The sequence below is a fragment of the Drosophila ficusphila genome, unplaced genomic scaffold, assembly GCF_018152265.1.
Source record: "Drosophila ficusphila isolate 14025-0441.05 unplaced genomic scaffold, ASM1815226v1 contig_607, whole genome shotgun sequence".
Taxonomy (NCBI): Eukaryota; Metazoa; Arthropoda; class Insecta; order Diptera; family Drosophilidae; genus Drosophila; species Drosophila ficusphila.
In genome coordinates, this window is record NW_025064537.1 from 833430 (window position 1) to 849788 (window position 16359).

Consider the following 16359-nt stretch of genomic DNA (forward strand, 5'->3'; position numbering starts at 1 on the left):
ATATACGCTGAACTCTAGCCGATATCTTCCGTCTTTGTTCACAATCACAATCGGTCGAGAAAAATCATTAAAAAAGCGTTTTAAAAATGCAGGAAGCAAAGCTCAACGTATTCTTAATCGCTTTTAATTTGCAAACATGTGCGCTGATGATAAATCAGGCAAAACAAAAGGTAAACAAAAAGTAAGCAAAAGATAAACCCTGAGAAGTGTTTTTCAACTTTAGCTTGGCAGCCTCTGTCCTAGACCTTCCCCGCCCTCTTTGACCTTTGAAGTATATATATTTTGACTATATCTAAAATGTTTGTGGGAGGTGTGTCCAAAAAAAAGGCGTGCTCGAGAGAAACGATTTCTCCCCTCCGGTGAACAATTATTTTTTTGGCCCATGGCCTGTGTGCCACTTTGCACAACAACTAAATATGTCAATCAACTGTCCACCTGTCACACACAACTGTACTTGACAACCACTAAAGTTTTTCAATTTTTGCCTATTTTTTTTTTTTTTTTTGTTTCCTCCCAATTCTCCAATCGTGTTGCCAAGCAGCAAACTCGGCAAATTATTCATTCACGCAAAAATTGTTTAAAACCGAAATGAAAATATTATTGAGAAATGACAAAAACAGTTGCTGACCTAATTAATTCGTTTTTTGCCATACGAAAACGCTCCCAAAACATCATACAAAAATTTACTAAAAATGCTATAAATAAACGCGAAATGATATTTTTTGCTAAAGCTTTAATCTTTTGCAGTTATGCCGGCGTATATATTTTAAGTAATTTATTGTGGTTGAATTAATGACGGCAATTTGTCTGGTTCAGGGTCCGATTTGCGGATTTGTTTTCGGGGTTTTGGCGGCACTTGCTTTCTAATTGGGTTAGTGACATCACAGTGAGAGATCCGAAACCAGTTTGTCGAAGTTTAAAGTTGTTCAATTGCGTGTTTTTTATAGGTTGTTTATATGTGGGCTACATGATAGATTTGCCAATGAATTCGGGCAGGGATATAAAAGTGGCTTAACGATCTCCGATAAGCTTCGGGTTTACTCGGAGTCAAGGATGACCAATTTTTGATTTCTTCAACGCTGTTTCGAAATGGAGGCAATCAAATTGGGATTTACTGATTTGACAAGGTAAATGTTAGGTTTCGTAACTTTTTGAAAGGATATATTACTACAAAATTCTGCAGAAACGCAAGTTCAGTAGAGTCAAGGTTTACTTGAAAATAATTTTTATTATAATAAATTTTACCCACTATATACAAACTTTGGGGGAACCCCCTTTAAATTTCCTTTCATTTAAATAATTATCCAATCAAATAATTAATCATCCACTGAACCCCTCATAAACTATTTATAATAAGCCTACAGTCAACAGCCCAGCGGGGCAATTAAGTTTCCCCTTTTAGCATATTTTCAAGTGCATTGCTGACTTAAATAAATTATATATGGCAGCGCGCCATCGACTGATTTAAATACATGCGTTAATCGATTCAAGTTGAGGTGCGACCCGTGCTGGGTTGTTGTTTTTGTTTCTCTCTTATTTTGGGGACCTGTTCGACAAGTCACTTGCAAATGATCTGAACTGGACCCAGCTGATCTCGACTGAGTTGAGAAAATCACAAATGCGCTGCGTGTGCGTGGCGTGGCGTGCGCGTTGGCAATTGGCCGAGACACACCTACTTACCTGGTAAACCGTCGTCGGACTTATACACATGATTTAAATTTGGCCATGATCGAACACACCGACGCGAAACGCGTTTTGGCCCGAGACATCGCGATATCCCTCCTCCTCCTCTCTTTCTCACTCATCGTTAAACTTAAAAAAGATTTTGCAATTGATGATTAATGTGGTGTGTGGTGTGTTGGCTTGTTTGTTTATTCCCTGCCTTTGTCTTTCGCTTTATTTTTTGGGCCTTTTGCATTTTAATTGACACCAATATGTCATCTGAAACAACACAAAGCGAACTGGCACTTTGAGGCCCCCACAGAAAGTTTTCTTCCGACCCAAGCATTTCTATTTTTTTATAGCCCCGCCTTTGGTCTCGCTCGCTACGAAAACAAAACGCCAATAAATATATCAAAGAGATATGTGTCTAGTTTTGTGTGTGCGTGTGTGTGTGTCTGTGTGTTTAGACCCCCATATGAAATTGTGGCGACTTTAGCTTCCGCATTATAACTCAACTAAACCCTATTGAGAAACATTTGTTTCGCTGTCCAAGAAAGCAGGGGAAAATTCCGCTTAGGAAATTCTTAGGGAAATATGTACGAATGTTAATTTATTTGAGAAACATTCTCAAACCAAAACAATTAAGTTTTTAAAGACCAATAACGAAATCAGGACAGAAAGTGGTTAATACCGGAAAAAAGCCGGCTCATAACCAACTTTAAATAAATTTATATGCATGAATACCCAATTAAAGGCAATGTTTGTCTGGTATATGACTTCATTCGTCAGATTTGGAGTTATCATAAAAACATGTTTATGTACTCTATAAAATTTAAAAATATTCCACATTGTGTTTATTCTATTCATAGGTAGATATATATTCCTAGAATTTTATTTTCGACAACAATTTGTTTACATATTTTTGACACTCTTTACTTTGCTTCTTTTCTTTGCAGGTAAGCAAAACAAATTTCATAAAATTAAAACAGCCAATTTTGTTGTTTTATGGTCAGCGTAAGTCAATTAGTTAACCCATATATATACACACAATTGAAAACATATAGATGTTCTTATGAGACACTTGAAATTATTCCGCACGCAAATTGAATAAATTTTCAATCAAAACAAAAGGGGAAAAAGCCAGAAAAATTCCGTACAACAATTGAAGGAATGAAAATTATGTTGACATCTTGAAAAGTTATTGATATAGCAAAATATGTCTATTCTGACAGCTAATTGCCGAAAATAGAAAGAAAACATATTTAGAAAAACAAAATAATTAAGCTATTTCGCATTAGGATCCCCTTCCCAAAATGTATCATTCAAATTGAGCATGATAAAAAGAATATATTTTTGTTCAACCGAAGATTTAAATACTCTATCTGTGTTATATCTTATTTATTGTATTAATAAATTACGGAACTGTTCCCGAATTGTATAGCCCTTTTTGTAGGGTATACCGAGAAGTGCGAATAAAAAGGGGAGAACTGAACTATTTTGCCGAAAGCTTTAAAGTCCCCTTTGGGTGCAGAACACTAAATAGTAAACACACAAATCGAATGATATTCACACACAGACTTATATCAAATAGTGTTATTGTGACTGCCTCGATTGGCCTTGAATAATTCATGATTATTTGTGGCCTTTTTTTCTGTACGCTTTCGAGTTTTAATTTTTTCATTAATGGTTGTTTTTGGGGGGCTCTTCATTTTGTTTTGTTTGTAGTTCTCTTTTTTGATGATTCCTCTTTGTGGTGCCTATTTGTTTACCAAGTTTTAAGACCCTTTTGGCAGAGGTGGAAGAAAGAACTTTTGATTTGTGACCAAATATGTGTTAGGTTTAATCGTATTCCGGGGAAACCTTATAGAGATCGGTTATGAGAGCTGACATTTATGGATAAGACAATTTATTGTTTATTAAACCTTTTCCTTTTCTTAAAAACAAATTTCATGATCTCATAGAGCAAAAGAGAATACTAAAAGTATACTTTTTAAATAGATGACATCTTTAAAAATAGTGAATTGTATTATTTTCCATGCCACCGATCTCAACAAGTTAAATTTGATGGGTAAATTGCTTTTTTTGCATGTTTGTCCTTAACCCAAAATGTTGTCGGCAATTGTCAAATAAATTCTAATTAAATTATAGTACAAAAAATGGTCACAAGGACGAGGGGCAAAAACAAATTCAATGCAGATTCAATGAGTTTTTATTATTAAACCGAAATAAACACGACTTTCTAAGCAAACAGAAAAATAGCAACATCGGAAAAATTCAGGTCAAGATGAAAGTCTATTCAACTGAACTGGTTAAAAATAAACCAAGAAAATTGGATATATAATATACGTTTGAGATAAATGGTTTATATAGAAAGGATTTCCAAGTAATGTTAGACACATTAATATATTAGCGTATAAACCTTGAAAAGTCGAGACATTTTCCCGAGGCTTGACACTCGACCAGAAGTTAATTAGCCACACGTGCCGTGGTCGTATCTCTTTACAGCAAATTCGTGCGCATTCGAATGCAATTAGCGGGCGGGCCCCTACCTGTAAATGTATCTGCATCTGTATCTGTGTTTGTATCTTTGTCTACCTGGAAGTACCTGTACTGAAAGACGATGTCCGATCTGTGGCGCCATAAAAATTTAATGGCTCTCCCAAAACTGCAGCAGCCCGACGGTTTGAATGCATTGTTGGCTTTTATTTTTATATATTTGTTCCTGCCCCGACTGACGCATTAGTTTCGCATGTGATGAGTTTTCGAAAAAACAAGTACTCGAAATATATTTTACGACCTGTTGCGGCTGATTCTGGTGCGGTCAGGAAGATATAAACTAAGTGCTGGTTAGCACTCAGAATTAACAAAATTCGTTCCTTTTTTTAAACATTCTTGAAACGTAAATTACTGCTTTATACTATAGTAGACTAAACAACTAATTCCTTGACCAATTTTAGGCTATATAATAGTTTTTCTGGCTAGCCCTGTTTGCTTTTCCCAGATTCTCACTATTTCACTCACCTTTTTTTCTTGTCGATCACGCCACACCTGTCGATCATCTGTTTGCAATTTCCGAAAATCGAAGACGTATTTTTTTGCTTGTGCCAAATAACGTTGCCAGACAAATGTTTGTCATAGTCAAAGAAAGGGAAACCGATTGATGGACATATTGACAGACAGCTGCTTGGACTTTACAGGCCCCGTTAAATACACAAATAAATATATATTTTTTCGACTCTGACTTCAAGGTGTTCCCATGACCGCTCAACACAATAAAAAGCCCTTATCACCTTTATATAAAAACGGAACTAGAAAATGCTCTTATCAAAATATATTAGGCAAAGGCCAGCTAATCACAGTCGAAACTTGTTCTAAGCAGACTCAACTCAACATCGAATTCTTTGTTTGTTTTGATTTTTATTCAATTTTGTTGTTACACAGCTGCTGACGTATAACTGGCTGCTAAATGGCCGACAATTGAAATTCATTAAAAGCAAATCAAAAACGAAAATTCTGAGCAGCATTTCTCAGTATAACAGAAAACTGAAACTGAAACACTATCAATTCATCTGTTTATGTGCTCTTATCAGTTTTGTCTAGCTGAACTGTGTGGTGGAGCATCGTTAATGCGATTTACTTAATGTATTTCTTATCAGCCTGCTCATCCCACTCACCTCTTGCGTGATTCGCGTGTCCAAAGGCAAATGGAACAAACATTCTGTATAGAATTATATGTGAGATCTCTTTTCTATCTTGTCTTGAAATCAACAAAAGTTTGTTTACCCCAAAAAAAGCATATATAAAATTTGAAAACGAGGAAATCTTTACAGATAAACAAGAAAAGTATAAGAATAGTTTTGTTACTCCTTGTATTTTGCGTAGGCGTATCGATATGTTGACCGGTATATATATATTTTATTTTTAATGATTTATTTAAAGTAGGCCAGATTTTGTTCATACATATTCCATATAATTAGCTATACATTTTTGACTGGCGCGTGTCGCCTTGACTGTTGTTCGTTTGGGGCAGACACGTGTATTGAATGGGGGCATGGGTTCTTTTTTTTTCTTCACTCTGCTCTCACAGAGCCTTATCAATTTGTACTGAGCCGTCAGTCAGCTGTAATTGTCTAATTGTATCTATCAGATAGTGATACTGAGAGACACACGCAAATGTTTTCAATATAAGGAAATCACTAATCAAAACGTTTTCTGTCGATTGACCAAAGTAAAAACTGGAATTTCTAAACGAGCTCAATAAATTTTATTTATTGGAAAAAAATACATTGAGTGGTATAAAATGGAAAATTTAAGAAGGAATGTAGAGGATTGTTGAGATTGGCTAAATATTTTCTGGATCTGGGCAGCTTAAACTTAATTTCATTTTTGGCAATGCTCTTCTATGTAATCCCTTTATTTTATTTGCTGCCTTTGGAAACTTACCAAGTGTTTTGATAAATTTTCCACCAAGCTCTTGAGCATTGCCTCTTGAAGATCTCAGCCTCTCAATAACTCTTGCTGTATGAATGGTTACTTTAAATTTGAAATTAATAATAAACAATATTTTTCCACTGTCAACTCATTTCGCCTCTATCTCTCACTCTCTCTGTCTCTCTCTCTCTCTGTCCCTCTTTTTGTCTTCCTTCTCTGCCCGACTGTCTGAATAGGAAAACACTTGTAAATTTCCACTGAGTCTGAGACTGCCTGTCGCACCTTTCCCTTTCCCCACCCACCCACTGTTGCTCATAAGGTGCACCTTTGGCTACCAAATTTGTTATGAATTGTGTATTATGTCGGAGACTGCGAGGCGACTCACTTTGCCCTCCGTTTACCCCTTTGTTCCACTCTGCTAGATTTTATAGCTGTGTTTTCGAGGGTTGCACATTAGACAACCTGTCAAGCTGTTGCTGTAGGTTTTATAAAGTGATAACCTATCTTATCAGCACTCCGGCTTAGGCAAACCAATTAAAACTAGCTAATATGGCCCCAAAGTCCAGCTAACTATATACAAAAACAATTGCCATTAAATCTACAAATTTTCCCACACAAAACTCCCCGACTTTCCCCCGCTGATCATCCAACTATATGACACGCGCCACTAAATGAATCAGAATTAATTGTATTGCATGTGAGACAAGCTTTTTATCTCCATGAAAGCATGCTAACAAAAAAACGTCAAAAAATAGCAGAAGTCGTTTATGATAAAAGTAATAATTGTATGCCAATTTAATATTAAGCTTCTTAAAATATAATAACAAATTAACTTTATTGTTTCAAAACTTACTTAATTAACGTCATTATGTGGGATTCTTCTCTCCCTTTTTTGACAAAGTTATAAAACAAAACACGTGGAATCCCACTTAGGTTGTCAACGATTTTTATCGACAACATTTTCGATATTTTCGATACATGCCTGTAACGTAAACACGAACCTGCTTAACACCACACCCATCAAAACAGAGAAAATACTACCACGTGTTGGGGGCGTGAGAAAAGCATCAACGAAATCAACAACTGAAATGCACAACAGCAATGCTGTAATTTTCCACCCGACTTTCCATTCGCCCCCAACTTGTACGTTTTGTTTTCTCTGATTTTTCAAATATTTTATAACTTTTCCGCGTGTGTACAATCTTATTATGAGTGTGAGCTTGGGTGGGGGTGAGATTCCTTCCTTCCCCCTTTTTTGCCCCCTTTGATATCTCCCTTCTTTGGGATGTGGTCAGTCTATTACAAAACATTCGGACTTGTTATTGTTGCTCGCTCGCTCTAGACCGCCTTCCCTCTCGCTTGCACCCTCCCCCTTTCTCAGTTGCGTTTTAATTTTTATTGATTGCCAGACGCGGCGACGATTTCAAAATTTTCATTTGTTGATTCAAAACACAAATACAGAAACAAAGAATGTGCATTGTTATTGTTGCTGATTTTGTATGCAATATGTGCGCGGCACTTTAATGAATATTGTTTACCCACACAGTCGTCAACAAATGCATGCAAAATATGAGTGTACAGAAAAGCTGTTAGAACTGACACAAGCCGGCCATATAGGAAAGTTTTTTAGAATCGCTTGTAGAATTTTCCGAATTGATTGCAGATTTTGATGATACGGCTTTGCGTTACTGGGCTGAAAATCAAGATAACCTATAGACAATACAAACTGATAGTGTTATCATTTATAATTTAATCTATATCTTATAATCACTTTTAGATTTTTGATAACATATCAATTTCCTTTTTTGTTAGTAGGGTTAGTTAGGTAGGTTTTAGAGCAATTGTTCTACATTGTTGAAGTCAATTTGTGTGAGACATTAATTTTTTATATGGAAATATCTAATCTGTTTGTTTTAACCTTTACATCCGCAAGTGTTTAAGAAACTAGTGCTCTAAGGTCTTACTTAAAAAATGCAACAAACGCCCCTTTTCACTCAGCACTCAGCTTCCGAAACTCCCCTTCACCACCCCAAAAACCCAACCCACTACTTCTCCCCACGAAGACCCAACCCATTGACAATTCCAACTCGATCCCATCTACGCAGTTTGCGTAGCAATTAGGAAACTTCTCTTCCGACCAACAATTGTTGACAAACTATTTTAACGCCTGCTGTTTGTTTATTTAAATGTGCATTTAATTGCTATTTTCTCCGGCAATCGTCCACAAAAATATTGTTTTCTTTTTGTCTTTTATAATTTTTAACGCGGATGTGTTTGTTTCGTTTTTGTTAAACAATTTGTTGTTGATGCGTTGCATGCCGTTCGTCAAGCTTATTGTTGGTTCCTATATAGATCGAAATCTATATGGCGTGTCTGGATTGACAGAAAACGCTTCCTTCAACATGCGCGTGAAATCGATACGTTCCGTTCATGTTTTTGTCGTTTTTATTTCGTTTTGTACATTTTGTTCTGCGGGTTCTTCATTTTGTTCTCTCCTTTTTTGAAGCCCTTGAATTTTTTCCACAAATTTGTCATTGGAGAAAAAATGTTCAATTGTGTGTCAAGGCTTGGGTTATATAATATTTATTCTAGTACATTTTTATGCTAAAGAAACAGAGGATTTTTTTGCATCTTAAAAAGAAATAGGGTTTTTGGAATACATTTTAAGCATGGTTTGGTGGTTATTAATAAATGAGAAATATAAATTACAATAATGCTTAGGTTCTCCTTCTGAATTCGCATCATAATTATTTAAAGTTTTGAGTTTTATCGAGGAATTTTGTTTACTGTTTACCGAAACCGACTTAACTCGGTTAGGGGGAAAACGCAATGCGCAAAAGGTAAGAAAACCCACCCCATTCGCACACATTCCCAAAGAAATGCCGAAGTAATCGAAACCCACCGCGTGGCAAGCGAAAAAGTATCTACAAGAACGTCCAACCAAAAAATAAAAAGAAATAAAACAAAATAGAATAAAAAAAATAAAAGAGCGAGCGGGAGAGCGGGTGGTGAGGCGCGAATGATAAACAAAAGTGTCGTAAAGTTTTTGCGTCGCAGTAGCTGAAAAACATATGTATACATTTTATAAAAAACAAAAAACCGGCTGGCAGCTCGGAAATTCAGTCAAACATTTTGGCAAATGAGCAGCCCAAAGCCGAAAACATATATATGTGGATTGAATAAATAGTGGAAGTCTTTGTAAATTGATGAGAAAACACGGGAAAGAGTGGCGCGTCAAAACAAACAGAGAGTCGTATCTCAGTGTCTCAGTATCTTTGTATCTGGCAAATGCTGATGGTCGAACGGCCAGCTACAGATACAGATACATAGAGCGTCGCAGAGAGCGCGCCCAGTGCGCAATGAGAGAGAGCAGCGCTCTCTTTGACTCAAAGGCGCTGGCATGAAAGAATAAGTATAAGGTGAACCGCTCGGGTTCAGTCCGTTAAGTTTATAAATGCACCAAAATGTTTAGCAAGGCAAACCAATGTGGGAAAAAAATCTACAATGCAGGCTTAACGATAGATTAAAAATGATTTTCGAAAATGTAAAAATTAAAAAGAAAAACAATTTTTAGGCCTAATGCACCTCTTATGGTATAGGCAACATATTCTATTGCCGTTTCTTTCGCACTTGTTAAGTTAGGTATTCGTAACGGACAGCCGGAGCCGATAAGACTTCCCTTGTACTCATTCTACCACCGCTGCCATTTTATATAAAATCCGCGCTAATTGCACAGACGTTCAGTCGCCAGATCCACTCAAAACCCGCCACATCGTCAAGTTACGGAACTGGCACCAGTTTTATATACTGAATATTCAGAAAAAAAATTACACAGCTAAAGCAATTACTTTTTATACACCTAACAAAAAACCAAGCAAGCCAAGAGACTCGTGAATTATATTAATTCGTTTTAAGCAGACGCGAATCGCCAAAAGCAGTAAATTAAATCGAGAAAAGCTCGAATATATATCGCAAAAGCTCTGCGCCGGTCTCGTAAATCTCAAAAGCTGAACAGTGAATTCAGTTATTGCTAAACTTTTGCCATACAAACACGCAGCCTGAAAAAGGCCAGAAAAATTAAGAAAGAAAGAAAAGAAAAAGAAGTGAAAATACAGAAATACATTTGAAAACCTATCTGTGATCTAACTGAAACATATTTGAAAAGTGCGAGAGTGGGAGAAGAAAGTCTCCAAAAAAAGCAACCAAAAATATCGTATTCGTGAATACCACGTTAAAACCCAAAAATCCAAAGCCAAATATGATGGGCACAATGTCGCTGCGTCAGCCAGAAAATTGGCTCTACGAGATCTGGCAGAAGGGCTACGACAGCCCCTGCTATGTGATGGTGCCCAATGCAAAAGTATGTATACCTCGCAGAACCCCTCGAAAAAACCCCCCAGTTTACCTTGACTAGATGCAATTCTATTGATTTTTTGTTCGAATTTCGTGAGGCTGCGCGCGTTTTAGTGGCGATTTTCTGGCGACTTTTCAATGTCGTCAAAGGCAACCGAAAATAGAGAAAAAAAACTGATGAAGAAACGTTATTTGTGCTGTCACTTGTCAATTTATTTTCGCTGAAAAATTACTCTAACTTGAGTGCAAAAAATGAGACAGACACCACTTCCTTAGCTTTGAACAGAAAAAAGAAAAGAAAGAAGAAAAGTCCTTTGTTCTCTTCAACAAAGGCACATAATTTCTACCTAAGGACCTCCGACAAGTGTACAAAAAAAAACCTCAAACCCAATGCGGTGGCCGCCATGTTTGTTTGAGAAGTGCAACCGAAAAAAAATCAAAATCAAAGCGACTGAGAACTGCAGGAGACTTTCGAGAGCAGGGATATATCTCTGGAGAAGCGCGTGACCTGACCCCAGAAGTAGCAACCCAGCCCGCTTCTCCGGGCCAAAAGGTCTCTCTTTTCCTTGCGGCCTTAATGTGTGTGTATCTCCCCCGAGAGTGTATAATTAGCATTTATTTTCTCTAAAGTGAAGTGCTTCCACACTTTTCTTACCTGAGCAGAGGAGTTATCTTCTAGGAGATAACCCCTATGTTTATCCGCTGAGATTTTCTCTTTTACCCCAAGGTGGTGCAAAATGCTGATAAAACCCTAAAGAATGGTAGAAAAACATAGATTGGGACACACCTGCCTTTGTTTTTGAATAACAATTTAATGATATGAGGGCATCCGGGGTCTCTCCCCTAAAAGTCAAGCAATATTTTGCGTTCGTTTTTTGCCTTTTTTGCACCTCATTGTTAACAAGCCGAAGCGGTATCAACCGGTTTGAATTTGTTTAAAGCGGCTGTTATTGTTGTCAGTTATCTTTTTTTTTCTCACAAATTTCTGTCTTCAACGAGTTTTATCAAATCTGTTTTCTTGTTTTTTTTTCATCCACTTCTTATTTTGGTAATTTTGGCACTTATTGATCGGTCAAGCGAGGGAATGTGTGTGGTCTAAAAATAAAATTAGGTATTTTTAACAAAATTATTTATTAGCTCGCCTCGAAACAGGCGAAAAACGTGCGAAATATTATTTCTTACGATTGCTTTTGGCACTGCTGCCAGAACATGCGACTTTCCGATGGCTTTCCATGCCTCATGTTCATGCTCTTCAGATACATATATACTCGTACCCACCGTATATCGTATACAATTTGAAGTATGACTAATGAGTGCGTCGTATGAGTGCCCGCTCGGTTCAGAGTTCTTTAATTAATTAGGTTTTTATTTTAAGCACTTTTATTGGCGTATCAACGCTTTTTCATAATGACGTGCTTAATTTTGTTTTGACGTATTCGCATTGCATATCCTTTTGCAGTTTCTGTTTGCTTTTCTTTGTACGATTTCGTACTTTCAACTTTTATTTCTTGCGGTGCCTGAGAAAACCAGGCCACAACAACAAGAAAATGTCGAAAGAAATTGTTGAAAGTGAAGACGACGACGAAAGCATCCGAGCTGACTATTTATAGAGATCGCATTGGTTGGTGGAGAGTCGAGAAAGAAAGAAAGAAAACTCTTTCGTGAAACGGAACTGCCGACAGGCAACATTTTTCCTCCCCAAACACAAAAAAAAAAACTAACCCGTTAGCTCGTTTTGGTCTATTGACATTTCCCCATTAAACATGGGAAAAATCACCCGAACACGTGCCGCTAAATGCACAGTAAAACGAAAAAAAAAACGAAAGAAAAAAACAGAAACGCCTGTGCGATTATTCTATTCGTCTGCACGCGTTTTCCTTTCGATTTTCCGCTGCCTCTTTAATGGGTTTATTAAATTTTCACAAGGTGCATGGCAGCCAGGTGAGCCATGAACGTTGGCTGTGTGCGCCGTGTTTCGGTTTGTTTTTTTGTGTTTTTTTTTTTTTTTTTGTCGGTTTCGATGACGTGTTCTGCGGCTGTGGCATTGACAATGACACGAAAGCATTTGATTCTTCGGGGAAGCATTTACATTTGCACAGCAAATAAAGCACAAAATATATAGCGAACACGCCACATTGGGCAAACATTCGCACTGCTGGCACAAAATGTGATTTATGAATGGCCCATGTTGGATCTCTTGAATAAAATGAGTCAGCCGCAATGCAAAGCTATTTTACAAGTGGCAACAGGATGTTAGTTGAGCTAAACTAACAGAGGCCCACTGTTAATCTGTTGGGTAAATATTTATAACTTAGTGCATAATTATCTTGGGATGGATTACAAACTGAGCTATAAGTGGGGATGCAAACCGCAAAAAATGCTTCATTTGCTATGCGGTTGGCAAATTATTGTTTGCCTGAGGAATCACTGATATAGTAATTTTTGCAACAATGTTTGAACCAGAATTGAATTACAAAAGGTGTATTACTAAAATGAACAGTATTTTAAATTTTATTACTCAAAATTAGGCATTACCATAAGCAAATGTACGAGTTCGAAACATAAAAAAAAATGTTTAAATCAGAAAAGAATTACAATAGATAGTTTAGCGTTTTTTTTTAAATATTGATGACTACGCTGACCTAGAATTGATGAAAATCTCTTTAACTAAATTTAATACAGATCCATTACCAAGCACCCTACTTACCAGCAACTTTCTCCCCTCTGCTCTTTCAGGATCTGGTCAAGTCGCATCTCATGATTGCGGTGCGCGAGGAGGTGGAAGTGCTGAAGGAGCGCATCTCCGAACTGATGGACAAGATCAACAAGCTGGAGCTGGAGAACAACATTCTCAAGTCGAACATACCGCAGGAGACGCTGCAGCAGCTGCAGATGCAGCTCCAGATCGCCGGCAGCCAGCAGCCGGCGGCAGTGGCCGCGCCCCCAGCCACGCCCGCCATTCAGGCGGCGGCGGCCAGTGGAGCGGTCAACGCCGGTGTGGCCACCAGTCCAGCGTCCGCGGTGGCGTCCACGAGCATTCCGAACGGCAGTGCCGAAAATGGTGGCAGTGCAGTCGAGTCAGCGGTAGTAACGGTATCTGTGGTCGAGCAGCAACAGCAGCAGCAGGTGACGTCAGCAGCAGCAGCGGCAGCGGCGGTGGCAGCAACAGCGGTGGCCGCCGCCAACGGTCCCATGTCCTAAGCTGTGGGCCGCCGTTGTAGAGAAGAAGAAGCCACAGAGTTTGTTTTTTTTCAACGCCCACGGTCTGGAATGTGGGGGGAAAAATGAAAATGAACGTTTTTAAGAATGAAAACAACCGTAATGTTAACTCAGCCTCAGTCTCCTTCTTGGCCAACAAGGAGACGGGGCCGAGGAGGGCAGCGAAAAAGTATTAGGCCACCAACAACAACAATAACAATAACAACAGCAGTAGTAGAATCGGCACAGGTGCCAATCAAATATGTTAACGCCATGTTAGGTTAACCTGCTGTTAAAGCACTGTTGCGTTGTTGCTGGCTGTTAAGCTGCTGCAGCCGCCGTTTTGTTAATTTCTCGATTGTGATATTTGTTTAACACATACACACACACACTCCTACAGACTACGCTCACACATGTACACCACACACATCTACATGCAACCCACACACACCCACACCCACACAGATAGACTGCACGCTAACAGCGACTGCGGCTGGCGCTGTTACCGTCCGCTGTTAACTCGAGTATAGGAGTTCTTTTAAACATCGCGCTGCTGCGCATCCATTTTTTTGTTTAATAATTTTTATTTTTGTTTACCCGTTTGTTTCCACGTTGTTAACGCTACGAATAAAAAACACATGAAAATCATAAACAAACACACACCCAGAACAAGAACACACCACACCACTCACTGAAAAAAAGAAATGGCTGCAAAATAATACTTGAGCAAAGTAGAGTTTTTGGCCAAAGGAGAAAAACAGCAGCAGAACTATAAAAATCGATAAAGTGTAATAGAGTGCCAGGGAAAATAAAACACACACACGAAAGAAAAAGAGAAGGACAGAAGGGAAATTTATTGAAAAATATGTGATAATTTGCATTGTGCAGTCAGAGACATAAGATGTAAATTGTATAAAACAAAAGCAAACCAGAGAAGCAAGGACAGGAAAGTAGGATTCAAATTTCCAAACATATTCAACTTTGATCGATAAATACAAATACAATTTAATGAAACAAGAAAAGGCCAGCTGCTATTTTTATAATTTACTTTTAATTCTAACCTTTACTGTAAAAAAAACACACACACAGCAAATATTAACTAAATCATAAATATGAATATGTTTCAAATTAAACAAAAATCGATAACGAAACACGTAGAAAATTATATTAACTCTAGCATATTCTCACGCTATATTTTTAAAGATTGTATAGCTATTCAAAAACAAGATAAAGATCAACAACCAAACAAAATGAAAGCTTGTCGAAATTGTTTGTTAAACTCTTAAACTATCTGCAAACGAAAAGCCCAAATATCTGTAAATATTGTGTAAAACTAAAAGCTAAATTGAGAACAAACTTCTAATGTCACGACGAAGAAGATCCAATGCAAAGAATATGAAAGCAAGCAAACGCAAACAAGATGAAACACTCAATTTGTAAAATGATGAAAAACTCGTCCTATTTTTGTTATAATTAGTCGATAATTTGCATTAACCTTAGTTTGAAAATTCCTTGATGTTTGTACGAAATCTGTTATAGGATTTTCTCCACATTATCTTTTTCGTTTCCTATTACCACCCGCACTCTACGACCGACAAGCCCATTAGGTGAACCATGAAAAGAAGCTGAACTGCTGCAGCCATGAGATGGAAGTGTGAATAACTGAAACCCAGAAGCCAAGAGGGCAGAGCTCCAGTCGAGTTCCTCGATTCCCAGAGTTGTCCCCTGTCCGAAGTTGACCGCCCCGTAGACGCCAAGTTTTGCAATGCCCAAGAGCACTCACTCACTTGGGGGCAGGCCATTGGATCCTGCCCCAGAGACACAATGCCACACACAATGCTGCCTGCGGAGACTCAAATTGTCTAAGGCTAGCGTGGAATATACACAAAAAAAGAAGAGAAGAGAAAAGAGAATGTCCCACATCGGGTGGGGACTATTAAAAACAAAAGAGGAATAAATGCGAAGTAGACCAAAAATAATACTCCAACTGAAGTGCCCAAAACTAGCTGTCTACGGGGCCAAAACCAACGGAAGGACAGATCGGACAGACAGACGGACGGACGAACCCGAACCCATAGTAATTCTGTTGAAAGTATTCCCCCTATGATTTTTATTTTCAATTCAAAGAACCATCTTCATGCGTTTCATGTTTAGTTTTTCTCCTATCAGTTTTACGATTTAAGCCTCTTTTTAAGCTAACTATTAATTTATTAATTAGTTTGTAAGCGCAAAAACAATTAAAATAAATCTAAACAAAATAACTGCAAACAACCTATATTAAAATAAAGGAAAAATAAAATTATATTGAAAACCAAAATCAAACCCATTTTTCTATTATTCCGGGTGAAAACATAAATCTTAAAGAGACTCTTATAAATCGTTTAGTCGAATCCAGAGAATATATTCCTTTGGTTTTTATATTGAGTTTAAACATGGGCTATCAGCTTTTATAAACCCTCAATTGGAAAGCCGCTTTTGTATGTCGATACACAACTTCGGCCCTTTTAGCAGAAAGGGTGTTGAATAAGTTTCTATAAAGTCCAACACGGTACATTTTGATTGCTTAGAAACGGGAAAAGGATTTTTTTACTTCAAACTATAATTCTTTTAGGGAAAGTAAAATGTTTTGTTCAAAAATTATTTAGTATGTTGTGGCTTAAAACAAAAATATATGTTCTTTTTAATGGAAAATTTTGAAAGAATGGCACCCTGTAA

The 16359-nt window shown here is 37.6% G+C and overlaps 1 protein-coding gene across 5 annotated transcripts in view; it reads left to right on the forward strand.

Moving 5' to 3' along the window:
• LOC108094493 (protein bunched, class 1/class 3/D/E isoforms) overlaps positions 1 to 14795 on the forward strand; it is a 100610-nt gene extending 85815 nt beyond the window's left edge. For 4 of the 5 annotated variants that reach the window (XM_017195084.2, XM_017195090.2, XM_017195091.2 and 1 more), the window contains one exon: positions 13183 to 14795. In XM_017195084.2, the coding sequence (XP_017050573.2) occupies positions 13183 to 13647 (465 nt within the window). In that variant the 3' untranslated portion in view covers positions 13648 to 14795. Of the gene's footprint in view, positions 1 to 9816; positions 10454 to 13182 lie in introns of those variants that run through there. The other variant, XM_017195093.2, reaches the window with a different exon arrangement.
• Positions 14796 to 16359: the final 1564 nt, after the last annotated feature.